The sequence below is a fragment of the Fringilla coelebs genome (assembly GCF_963513975.1).
Source record: "Fringilla coelebs genome assembly, chromosome: 27".
Taxonomy (NCBI): Eukaryota; Metazoa; Chordata; class Aves; order Passeriformes; family Fringillidae; genus Fringilla; species Fringilla coelebs.
Genome location: NC_140053.1, coordinates 2506890 through 2519466, shown reverse-complemented (window position 1 = coordinate 2519466; position 12577 = coordinate 2506890). Strand labels below are relative to the sequence as shown.

The following is a 12577-nucleotide window of genomic DNA, read 5'->3' as shown; positions in this document are numbered from 1 at the left end:
GACACGGGAGAGCCCCAGATCCCAAGGCCACGGGCTGTGGAGTGCAGGGGTGGCACAGGGGGACTCAAGAACGGGGCTGGGATCCACCCACTGCCCCCAGGAGTGGAGCTGCAGGCTGGTGGCACTGGGAAGGCGGCGCCAGTGCGGGGGATGAGTCCGGGAAACGTTCCAAAACCCAAACGAACAAAACTGGGATCGCAGAAGAACGAAACCATCCGTCAGCACGGAGCAGGCAGCAGCTGGTGGTGACCCGCCGATGGCAGAGCTTCTGGTGCCTTAGAGGTGTTCAGAGCCCCTGAGAATGGAGCTCCTGGAGGTGGTTGGAGCTCCTGGAGGTGGTTGGAGCTCCCAGCATCTCCCTTATTTCCGACAGGTCCGGTGTGGTGTCTGCTTCTTCTGCACCTCCAGCCGGCAGCGGCTGCGCTCGTCCAGCCAGGGCAGCTCGAAGTTCCTGTGGGCACAGCTGGTGTCACTGCAGCACCCTCCCAACCCAAAATGGGCAGGGTGACTTGCTAGGAGTGACACTGGCACTCCCCAGCCCCATCCCCTCCCCAGTACTCACTGTGGGGTCAGTTTGGGCAAGGGCCGGCCAAAGGCGACAACGGGCAGGTAAGGGGTAATGAGCAAACTTTCCACTGTGGAGAGACACCAGAGTGTGTGAGACCCCCTTCATCTGCACCCCTACCCCAAACACCCCTTTCCCAAGCCTCACCATCATCTGGCTCAGGGAAAAATGAGGTAACTTCAGGTTCCGACTCCTGAATCCCTTTCCTTTTGTACATTCGGAGCTGCAGCCGCTGTAGGATTCTCTGTTCCCTGATCCGCTGGATGTCCCACCTGGAAAACAGCATGGCTGGCAAAGTGAGGAGCCACGGCACTGCCAGGCTCCCCCAGGGTGATCACGGCGCTGCACTGGCTGCCAGTGATGTGAGAGCATCCCTCCTCCTGCAGTAATTCCTGGTGCCCATCCCAGCTGCACCCTGCTCCAGGTGGCACCCCAGGACCCTCTCTTGTGAGACTGGGGATCCAGACCCCCCTTGCTCCAACCTTTTCCTTCGTTTCTCATCCAGCTCCAGCTTTGCGTGCCGTTTGGAAAAGACGCTGTCGTCCAGGTTCTGCAACAACACCAGACAGGGATCAGCACATCACCCCAGGGCCAGATCCCCCACCTCAGCCTCCCAGCCACAGATGGGGTCTGTGCTGGATGAGGGGATGAGATGCCACCAGCTCTGGGAGTGGGAGATAGCCTGGAAAGCCCCTGTGGCACCACTGATGGCTCACGTACCTCCAGGAGGTCCGAGGGGTTGGGGTCTCTCAGGGGCTCCACGACATGGTCCCTCCAAGACGGAACTGCAGGACAAGGAGAAGGGTGTTACCCTACACCAGAATCCCCTGCTCCATCCTACCACCTCCCCACTCCCTTCCTGATCATCCTTCCCCTTGGAGGACGGCTTGGCATGCCACAAACCCCCATCCTGAGCCAGCAGTGGACATCTGGCTGACAACCATCTGACAACCCCGCATCCCCAGCCAGCCACAGGGCAGCAGAGCTGATCTTCACCCCCTTAGCCAAGCACACAAGCAAACCACTCCCAGGGATGTGCCAGGCTCTGTCTGAGCCACGGTGCTGAGCCACCTGGCACAGTCCAGTTCACTGGCACCAACCTCGCTGGGCTCAAGGCAGGACAAGCACTGGATTTGAGGACAGCAGGTGACCCTGGTGCTGTGACACCAAGGCATGAGCCAGAGACACATTTCCCACCCACCCATGGGAAGCTGCTTCACTGCTTGCTCCAACAGAGAGCAGCCAGAGTGGGTGACCCCAAAATGAGATTTGGGATAGCCCAGAGCCAGCACTGGAAAGAGCCAGCAGCACGGCATCTTTCTACCACCACGGGCACTCCCTTTGGGAATGTGGGAGCCCTTTCCCAGGTTCAAAATGAGGGTGCTGAGCCCTGTTCCCAGGCCGGCTGAGCTTGGGAACATTTCCATCATTCTCTCCATCCTTACTTGCTACAGTCTCCTCCTTTTTGGGGGAAGGCTCCCGCAGCGGCAGCGGCGACGGGGGCGGCTGGTGCCAGCGGCACAGGTACATTTCTGTGGTGGACAGGTAGGGCAGGTCGTCGGCCTCACTGACAAAGCCTTTCTCCTTGGGGTGGGTGCCAGGACCCTTGGGTGGGGCTGATGCTCTCAGTGGGGTCTCCAAGAGCGAGCGGGTTTTTTCTGGAGTCTCTTGGCTCCGCAGTTCTCGTTTACAAACAGTTTCAGCCAAGGAGCCGCCCGATTCCTCCTTCCCCGGGGAGTGTTTTGGAGTTTTACTCTTCACTTTGGAGAATTCTGACACTAGTTTTTTCACAGGCGTCTTCCTCTCTGTGCTCCCAAATGTTGGCTTCCTGCAGGAGGAGGAAGAGCTGAGCCAGGCACAGGGATCTTCACCCTGCACCAGGGATGCTGTGGGGGGCTCCTGGCATCCCCAAACCAGAGCTGCTGCACCAGGGCCAGATTTAAGCAGCTTACAGAGGGGCTTCCCCAGCATTTTGTGACCCTGCACTCCCCCACAAAGGCCTTCTTTGGGTTCTTCTTGATGTGTTCCTGGTGCTGGGTGGCCTCTCCAAACACCTCAACGGCCACTGGGCAGTGCCAGCCTCACAAACAGAGGGTGAAGCCACAGGGAGTGTCCCCCTTCCTCCCCAGGCAGCCCCCCCATGCACTCTGTACCTTTTATGCCCCTTCCCGTTCCTGCCGTAGGGGAAGTGCTTGGGCTGCAGGGTCGGGGGAGGTTCCAGCAGCTCCTGGGGACACTCCAGAGGCAGCTTCTCACAGGCCTCTGCCTCTGGCTTCTCATCCACCTCAAAGCCCTGGAAGATGCGGTGCTTCTCCCGCTCGCTGTCCTTCTTCACCAGCTGCACCCGCCTTTCCATGCGCTCGATCCGCGCCAGGAGCTGCAAGGCAGGGGAGGGAGGGCTCACCTCAGGGTGGGGTCACCCCCTAGGCACCCCAGGGCAGCCGCCCCTGGATGTCCAATAGCACAAAATGGCCACTCTCTGTCTACTTCTTCTGCTACAAGGACATCTTCCACTATCCCAGCTGTTCCAAACCCTGTCCAACCCAGCCCTGAATACTTCCCGAGATGGGGCAGCAGAAAGCAGAGAATTTGGGGGTCCCACCCACTGTGTGTCCTCCCTGATAATGCAGGACGAAGAAGGGGGGTTGGAATTAGCTGTGGGCTCAAAGAGCACCTGGTGACCCCAGCCCATGGTCACCTGTCCCCAGCCATCCCCAGCCAGGGCCTGCACTGTTTTTGGACAGCAGAGTGGGGGGGGTGTCCCAGCACCCCCCAAAGGTGTGGCTGTGGGGGGACCCAGCTTTGGGGAGCAGAGCCCAGTGCACGCAGGGTGTGGCAGTCCCATGTCCCCAGCAGTGTCACCCCGGGAGGCTGTGCCCCTGAAGTCCCACCACGGACTTGCCGCAGTGGCTCCTCCATGTTGGGGGACGCAGCATTGCCTGCGGTGACACCACGTGGGGTGTCCCCATCCTTCCTGCCACCAACGGGGCCACCACTGCTGACACCACCACTGCAGCTGGGCATGGCCACCGCCGCTGATGGCACATGGCCACAGGGCCGTGGGGCTGGCAGGGGGGTGACCCATGGCTGGTGGGGGGGGGGGTGGGGAACATGCAGCATCCGTGGGGTGACACAACACCCACGGGGGGACAACGCAGGTGAGACAACGTGGGGAGGGCGATACAAATAGGCAATCTTTGGTAGGGGCACACATGGCATCTCTGGGGTGACACAGGACACATGTGGGGGGGGGGGGGGGGGAGAACAGCACAGCTGTGAGCACCCCACAGTGTCCCCCCCAAGGCTGGCAGCCTCTCATGGCTGTGATGGCCCCCAAATCCCCGGGGTGGAGGTGCAGCGAGCTGGCCAAGCAGCGAGGCGACATCCCTTGTGGCCGTGTCCCGCCCGGTGACGCGGCCCCTTTAAGGTCCCCCCCCGAACGGTCGCCACGGTAACGGGCGGCGGCCCGTTAACCCCCGCCCCGCCCCCGCCCTTTGTGCCCCCGCCGCTTTGTCTGGGGGGGGCTGCGACCCCCGGGGGCACCCGCGACCCCCGAGGGGAGGGAACCCAGCCCTGCGGTTGGCAGAGACCCCCGGGGTGGGGGGGGGGGGGGGGCAGAACTGCTCCTGGCGAGGGTTTAACCCTTTGGGGAGGGGGGCATTAACCCCTCCCCCCGGGTATCAGATGCCCCCCTGAGAGGGAATTCTCAAAGAGGGGGGATTAACCCCTGGAGTGCCATGAGGGGAGAACATTAACACCCAAGGTGGGGGGGGGTATTAACCCCTGGGGTGCCACGGGGGGTGCAGGTTAACTGCCATGAGGGGCACATGAATCCCTGTGGGGGTGCCCTAAGCCATGGGGTGACACGGCAGTTGGACGTTAACCCCTATGGGGGGACATTAACCCCCCCAAAAAAGGGGGGCATTAACCCTCGAGGGGAGCCGAGTTAATCCTCAAATAGGGGGGCAATAACTGCTACGGGGTGCAGAATTAACCCCCAAAGAGAGGTGGAATTAACATTAACCCCCAAAAAGGGGGTGGGGGGGGCACTAACCCCAAAGAGGGGCTCAGAATTAACCCTCAAAGGTGGGGGGCATTAGCTGCCACGGGGTGCAGAATTAACCCCCAAAGAGGGGTGGACATTAACCCTCAAGGGGATGGAATTAATCCCCAAAGAGGAGGGGGCATTTACCCCAAAGATTTAACCCTCAAAGGTGGGGGCATTAACTCCCATGGAGTGCAGAATTAACCCCCAAAGAAGGGGTCACATTAACCCCCAAAGAGGGCACTGAATTAACCCCCAAGAAAGAGGTGGAATCAACCCCCAAAAAGGGGGGTATTACCCAAACAAGGGGGGTATTAACCCCAACAAGGGGGGGGCGGGTAAATTAAGCATTGAGGGGATGGAATTAAAAAAAAGAGAAGTGAAATTAACCCCCAAAAAGTGGGGTATTAACCCCCAAAAAGGGGGGCAGCATTAACCCCTTGGGTGTCAGGAGGAGCAAGAATTTTGCTGTTTTGGTGGGCAGAATTCCACCACAATCCCAGGGACCCCTGGGTGGTGTGGGGGAGCCATTAACCCTAGGGGGAGGGGGCATCACTCTACGGGAGGGGTGTTAAAGCTAAGGGGGGGTTTAAATCTAGCGGGGGTCACCCCATAGGAGGGTGTTACACCAAGGGGTGGTTAACCCTAGGGTGGGGGTCACCCCATGGTGGGGGGGTTAAACCTGAGGGGGGTTAAACCTGAGGGGGAGCTAACCCTGAGGGGGGGGGGGGGGTGGTTACCCCACAGGGCAGTGGGTTAAATCTGGGGGGGGTTAAACCCAAGGAGGAGTTAACCTTGGCGGGAGTTAACCCCTTCCACGCCGCATTCCCGCCTACCTCCCCGTTCCCCCGGTGCCCCCCCCACCCCGTTCCCCCGCCGTACCGTGTCGCGCTCGGCCCGGAGCTCCTCGATCTGCCGCTCCTTGGCCTGCAGCTGCTGCTGCTGCTGCTCGATCAGGTCCAGCTGGAGCAGCAGGATCTGCCGCAGGCAGGCGGCCTGCCCGGGCGACCCTCCGCCGGCGCCCATCGCTGCGCGGGCCGCGGGCCGCCGCTTCCCCGGCTCCGCGGGCCCCGCTCCCGGCCCCGGCCCCGCTCCCGGCCCCGCCGCCGCCGCCTCCCCGGGCAGCCCGCCCGCATCCCCCGCCGCGGCCCTGCCCCCGCCGGCCGCCGGCCCCGCCGCGGCCCCGCTCCGCTCCCGCTCCGCCACCCCGCAGCCGCGGCCCGTGTGTGCCCCCAGCGGCGGCGGGGCCCGGGGCCGCCGGGCCGGCGGAGCGGGGCCTTCCTCCCCCTCCTCCCCCTCCTCCTCCTCCTCCTCCCCGCCCGCCCCCTCGGGCCGCCGCCGCCCGCCCCCCCGGAACGCCGTGGACCGCATGGCCGGGCCCCGTTACCGCCCGCCGGCACCGCGGGGCGGCGGCGCGGGGGGCGCCGGGGGCATCGGCGCGGAGCGGCCCCTGCCCCGGGGATGACCCGCGCGGGGATGAGCCGCGCGGGGGGGCGGCGGGGCGGGGGTCGGTACCGGGCACGGGACCCCGGGTACCGGCGAACGGGGCTCGGCGCGCATGCGCCGGCGGCGGTGGGGGCGGTGGGATCCCCGGGGGTGAGGAGCGGGGCCGGTCCCCGCTTAGGGACCCCCGGGGCGGTGCCCACCCGCGCCGCTTCCCCCGGGCCGGGGGGGGGTGGTCGCGACACGCGGACACGCGTGAGGCGGGGGTCCCGCGCCGCAGTACCGGGGACGGCCGCTCGGGGGCCCCCGAGAGTGGCGGTACCGGCTCCCCGCCCCACGGGGGGGGCTCGGGTCACGGGCCGGTCCCGTGGCGGGAGGGGACACGGCGGGGCGGGGGGAACGACACAAAGGGACCCACCGCTACGAGCCCCCCACGCGGGCAGGGCCGAGGATGGGGCGGCTGTGCTGTGATTCTGGGGGTCCGCACCTCCCCATATGCGCACACCCCCCCACGGGGGCTGAACCCCCCCATAGGGACTGCACACCCAGAGCTCTGCAGTTCCTGCTGGACGTGTGCAAGAACGCGCGCACACACACACACACACACACACACGCGCAGACAAGTCCGCAGCACCCTCCCTGCAGGGGCTGCAGCCCCAGCACACTGGTGCGTACACGGACACGCACATGCACACGCGTGTCCCCCTGCAGGGAGCGACCGCAGCCCCCGCTGCAGCACAGGCGCAGACACTGCAGCCCGTGCACACGCACCCCCGACTGCAGTCGCAGAGCACACTCATGCACACGCGTGTACGCACACGCACAGCCCCGACTGCAGCCTCACAGCACACGTATGGACGCGTACGGGCAGGCACGGACATATATGTACACGTACAAACACACACAGACACACACGGAGGATCATTTCCCCCTCTCCCGGCTGAAACTCCACCCCCCCGCAGCACACGGGGCCGTGTCACCGGGGACACACAGGGGACACGCGTGGCACGTGCTGGGGACGCACAGGGGACACGTGGGGGACGTGCCTCTCTCTGCAGAGCTGCGTTCAGGGACACACAAACACACGGGGGGAGATCCCCCTTCACCCAGCCCCCCCTGCCAGCCGCAGGGTGCCCCTGGTCCTGGTGGCCGGGTCACAGTGGCGGTGCCACCCCCGCGCTGTGGCACTGGGGAAGCCCCTGCGAGGTTCCTGCTGTGCCATGGGTCACATCAAGCCCTGCCAGCAGCTGTCCCCACCAGCGTGTGCACATGTAGGGGTGGTGTTCAGACACGGGGGTGGGCTGTGTTTGTCCCCCCCCCCGTGTGATTGTGCACATCCACAGATGCGGCTGTGGTCACCCACAGGGGTGGCAGTGTTTGTCCCCCTGTGTGGCTGGGCTCACACACACACGTCTGTGTTTACACATGTGTGTGGCCATTCTCATACACACACAGAGCCATGGCTGGTTCTGTGTTACACACATGCATGGCTGTTCTTGTATTCATAACTTGGTTGTACATACAAGTGGCTGTGCTGTGGTTGTACACACGTGTGGCTGTGCTCACACACACACACAAAGCTGTGCTCATACATGTGTGGCTGTGCTCACACACGTACACTGCTGTGGCTGTACACACGTGTGGCTGTGCTCACACACACACAGAGTCATGCTGACACACATGCATGACCATGCTGACACACACATTACCATGTTCACACACATAACAGTGCTCAAACACACAGAGCCATGTTCATACACACACAAACCCAGGTTCACACACATGTGACCATGCTGACATACGCAGAGCCATGTTCACATACATGACAGTGCTCAGACACACACACAGAGCCATGTTCACACACAAGTGTGCTCAAACACACAGAACTATGTTCACACACATGTCTGACCATGTTCACACATACGACAGTGCTCAAACACACAGAGAGCCATGTTCACAAACACACATGGTCATGTTCACACACATGACAGTGCTCTCACACACAGAGCCATGTTCACACACACACACATGACCATGTTAACACACATGACAGTGCTCAAACACACACAGAGCATGTTCACACACATGCCTGGCTGTGCTCACACATACACACACACCACCATGTTCACACCCATGACAGTGCATGCACACACAGAGAACCATGTTCACAGACACACATGACCTTGTTCACACACACAAACACGGTCATGTTCACACACATGACAGCGCTCACACACACACAAACACACAAGTCCCTATCCGCACACACGGGTGCCGTGTCCCCGCCGCGCCCGTCCTGCCGGGCCGGGCCGGTGCCGGTGCCGGTGCCGGTGCCCATCCCCGCTGCGGCAGGCCCACGTGCCGGCCGGCACCCGCCCGCACATGGCTCTGCAGCAGGGAGGCTGCTGGGGCTAAAAATGGAGCAGGGCGCACATGCCAGCGCCACGTGACGCGCATGGAGAGGGCTCCCCGCGAGAGGAGGAGGAGGAGGAAGAGGAGGGAGCCCGCTCACATGGGCTGGCACAGATGCCAACCCGGCCGCTGGCCACGACGCCGTGGCCTCTCTGTGACCTGTGGGTTGGGGGGGGTGGGCTAATGGGGTGGCCCCCTCCCCACTTCCTCACAGATTTGACTTTTGGGAAGGTCAAACATGGGGTGACGGCGGAACGGGAAAGGGGAGGAGGGTTCGCGGGTGGTGGGTCTGAGGTGGGGGATCTGGAGGCTGAAGGAGTTCCCGGTGCTGTCCCGCCCCCTACCCCCCTTCGCCCCCCCCCCTTCCGTGGGGTCCCAAGGCTGCAGAGGGAACACAAACATCAGCACGTGAGATCTTGGGGGGTGGGGGCAGGTGAGGGGGATCCCCACCTGCCATGGCTACTCCCCCTGGGCGTGCTTCCCAGACCCCCCCACATGATGAACACATTGGGGTCCCCCCTCCCCCAGGGGTCCTGCACCCCTTCTGCACCCCCATGTCACAATATCACCCCAATTTCTGTGCCCCGAACTCTCCCGGGGTCCTGAGACTCCCAAACTCTATCCCCGTGCACCTTTCCTGTGACCCTGCACCCCTCAATCCTCTTGGGGTCCCTACAGGAATGCAGACCCTGAGTCTGCATTCTTTTGGGGTCCCTGCAACCTCCAGGGGTGCATTCTTCCCAATCCCGCACGTCCACAAATCTGTGCACTCCTGCTCCCCCCAATCCTGCACTCCTGCCCCGCCTGGGGGTGTCCTTGTATCCCCGAACGCTGCACCCCCAGACCCTGCACTTCCTGGGGTCTCTCTGCACCCCAACACCGGTCTGCCCCATTCTGCAGTGCCAGGACACCATGGGGTGTCCCCGCCTGTCTTGGGGTGCCCCCACCTGCCGTGGGGTGCCCCGCCCGGGGCCAGGAATGCCTTGTTTACCCGACTTTTCCCGTTCCCGGGCAGGGAGGACGATTCTGGCAGCGGGACCTGCTGCGCCAGCCAAGAGCCAGGGGCCGAGCCAGGGCTGCTCCCTGCAGGAAAACACCCCAAAACCACCCCAAACCCCAACCCTCCAAGGGCTCTCCTGGCCCCCACAGCAGCACAGGGGGTCCTACCCCACCCTTCCCCCCCAGTGGGGACGGATGAAAGGGGGGTCAGGGGTGCAGGACCCCCAAACTGGGTGGCACCCAGCACCTCTGGTTGCCCCCCAAAGCTCAGTTATGGGTGGGGAAACTGAGGTTCGATGTGTGTAGGGTGACACGGGGACACAGCTGGACCCGGTGTCCCCAAACCCACAGGGCAGCTGCAGCCCCATGGTGGGTCTGGGGGTGCTCAAGTGGGGCTGGGGGTGCAGGGTTGTGGGTCCTGTCCCGTGTCAGCCCCCGGTGTCCAGCCTGGGGGCCGAGGTAGTGATATGCAAGAACGAAGCCCCGCTCCCGGCGGAGACACCCCCACCCCCCCGCCTTTTCCTGGAAAAGGTTCAACAAGGTAAACAAGGCTCCAGCCCCGAGTAAAAATAAACCCTCGGCACGCAGGCGCCGGTCGGGAAGCGGGGCGAGCGTCACGCGGCACGGCCACGGCACCGGCACCGGCACCGGGCACCGGGCACCGGGCACCGGCCACACCGCCCTTCCGCTGCCTCCTGCACCCGGGAGCAGTGGCAGGGGAGGGAAATGCGGACTGCGTCCCCCGTGGGCTGTTGAAGTGGGGGGTGCAGGGGGTGCACCTGGGGGGATACGGCACGGGAAGGGCAGGGGCACAGCCGATGGCACGGACGGGGTGACGGGTGGTGTGTCGCCCCCCGACAGTCCGGGCACCCCACGGCGGGTGGGGGTACCCCGCGGGGTCCTGGCACGGTGGGTTGGGGCAGACCCGGATTGAGGGGTGGAGACCCGGGAGGTGCAGGATACAGGGGGACAGGACCCCCAGGAAAGTACAGGGATGCAGAGTTTGGGGGTGCAGGATGCAGGGGCGCAGGGTTTAGGGGTGCAGGGGTGCACAGATCCGTGGAAGTGCAGGATTTAGGGGTGAATCCGTTGGCATGTGACAACCTTGAAGGGCGTTCAGGTGCCCCCTCCGTGCCATGGGCATTGTCATGACGGGGTGCACAGGGAGTTGCGGGGAGCCCCCCGAGGCATAGACCCGGCCTCTGGGGGCGTTCCCGGCTCACGTCAGCGGCAGTGCCCCCCTGTCCCGGTGGTTTCGGTGGCCCCTCTCCCTCACTCTGCTCCCCATGGGTGGTCCCGGAGTCGGGATATCCCGGAAATATCCCAGCTGTGCCCAGCCTGGGGTCCCTGCTCACAGCACCTTCACCAGGATCCTCCGTGCCGGGTTCCCAGCCTTACGGCGGGACCCCACAGAGAGACCCCAAGGGATTTGTCCCGTCCCTCGCAGCCCCGTTCCAGTCCCGGGGATTCCTGGGGGATCAGGGTTTCAGGCGAGCATCACAGGCGCCGTGTGCCGCAGCGCCGTGCGCGGGGATGTTTTCCCAATCCAGACGTGCGGCTGAGTCACGGATAATCACCGGGAACGTGCCGGGAGGGGAACGAGGAGCTGCGGGGGCCGGGGACACCTGCACCGTCCGGGCACGGCCCTGCGGGCAGGCGGGTCCCTTCCCCCCAGGACCGGGGACCCCCCCGGGTCCCCCCGTTCCCATGCCAGCCTGGCCCCACACATCCTTCCGGGAGTTGCTGCGGTTCTCCCGGCCGGAGGTGCCACGGCACAGCGCACCCGCCCCGTGACTCAGGGCAAGGGCACGTCCTGTGGGGTGTCGGGGTGCTCCCACTGCCCCCGTGCCTCGGGGAGCCCCAAAATCCCGGACCACCCCCAGCAAGCCCCGGACACCGGCAGCTGAGGGGTTCCAGGGGGTCTTTGGGGTGCAAAGCTCTGGCGCCTCTCCCCGGGTTCTTCGCACAGCCGTGGCACCGGAGGCCTCCCCTCCTGCGGGATGAGCTCGGAGGATTTCCCGGCGTGGGCACATCCGCGCTCTGCTCCTTCTCCTCCTGGCTGGGGGCCAGGGGAGAGCCCGGCGCACGGCACCCCCAAAACCTTCCCTGCGGCGGGAGCAGGAGCACTCACGGAGCCCCACGATGCCACCGGTCTGGGCTGGCCCCGGCCGGCGCCGCGACCCAGATCTGCCACCAAGTCTGCCCTGGCACGGTGTTGCCGCAGCCCCCGCGGCAGCCAGGAGCGGGGCCAGGCTGGGACGTGGATGCCAGGCACGTGCCACAGCGGGCACCCGCCGTGGGCAGCGTGGGGACAGCAGGGGCTGGGCAAGGGACCATCGGGAGGGGACAGCGGGCAGGGGGACAGCCGTGCCGAGGGCTGTGCCATGCACGGGCGCCCCTGGAGCGGGGGGGGCTGCGGTGCTGGAGCCCAACAGGTGGGCACAGGACACGGTGCCATGTAGGGTGACAGGGATAGCTGAGTGTCGCCAGTGCAGGGGACAGTGCCACGCGGGGTTACTGGGGTACCTGGGTGTTCCTAGGACAACGGACAGTGCTTTGAGGGGTGACAAGAGTACCTGGGTGTCCCCAGTGTTGTGCGAGGCAGGTATCCCCAGGGAAAGGTGCCGCGCAGAGTGACAGTGCTGTGCGTGGATGTCCCCGCTCTAGGGGACAGCCAGTGCCGCGGTCAGGTGTTGCCAGTGCAGGTGACAGCGCTGTGCAAGGTGACAGGGCTGCCAGTGCCTGACTGGGGGTCCCCAGTGCGGGGGATAGCGTCGTGCCAGGTGACAGATGTGTCAAGTGCTGCACCCAAGTGTCCGCAGTGCAGGGGACACTGCTGCGCCCGGGGATCCCCAGTGCAGGGACCGTGCTGTGCTGCCTGACGGGGCACCCCGTGTCCCCCGGTGCGGGTACCGGTGCAGGTACCGGTTCCCGCGGTCCGTCAGGCGGCCCCGGTGCGGGGGTCCCCTCCGAGCCCGGGCTCCCCAGCGGCGGCGCGGGGCCGGGGCCGCCGGCGGAAAGTGTGTCACTGGGGCACGAGGCTGTCCCCGGGAATCACATGGGGGAGGCGGCGGCGCCGCGTGCGGCCCAGTGCGCAGCCGCGGCCGGTGCGG

The 12577-nt window shown here is 64.8% G+C and overlaps 1 protein-coding gene across 1 annotated transcript; it reads right to left on the bottom strand.

Annotated features, from left to right (window-relative positions):
* Positions 1–225: 225 nt before the first annotated feature.
* On the bottom strand, positions 226–5724 carry MSL1 (MSL complex subunit 1). Its single transcript, XM_084222188.1, has 8 exons — positions 5493–5724; positions 2719–2942; positions 2011–2393; positions 1286–1350; positions 1048–1115; positions 713–837; positions 563–635; positions 226–451 (listed from the first exon to the last, which is right to left on the bottom strand). Exons 1-8 carry the CDS (start codon positions 5634–5636, stop codon positions 361–363), a joined length of 1173 nt encoding a protein of 390 aa, XP_084078314.1. The 5' UTR covers positions 5637–5724; the 3' UTR covers positions 226–360.
* Between the last annotated feature and the right edge of the window lie 6853 nt (positions 5725–12577).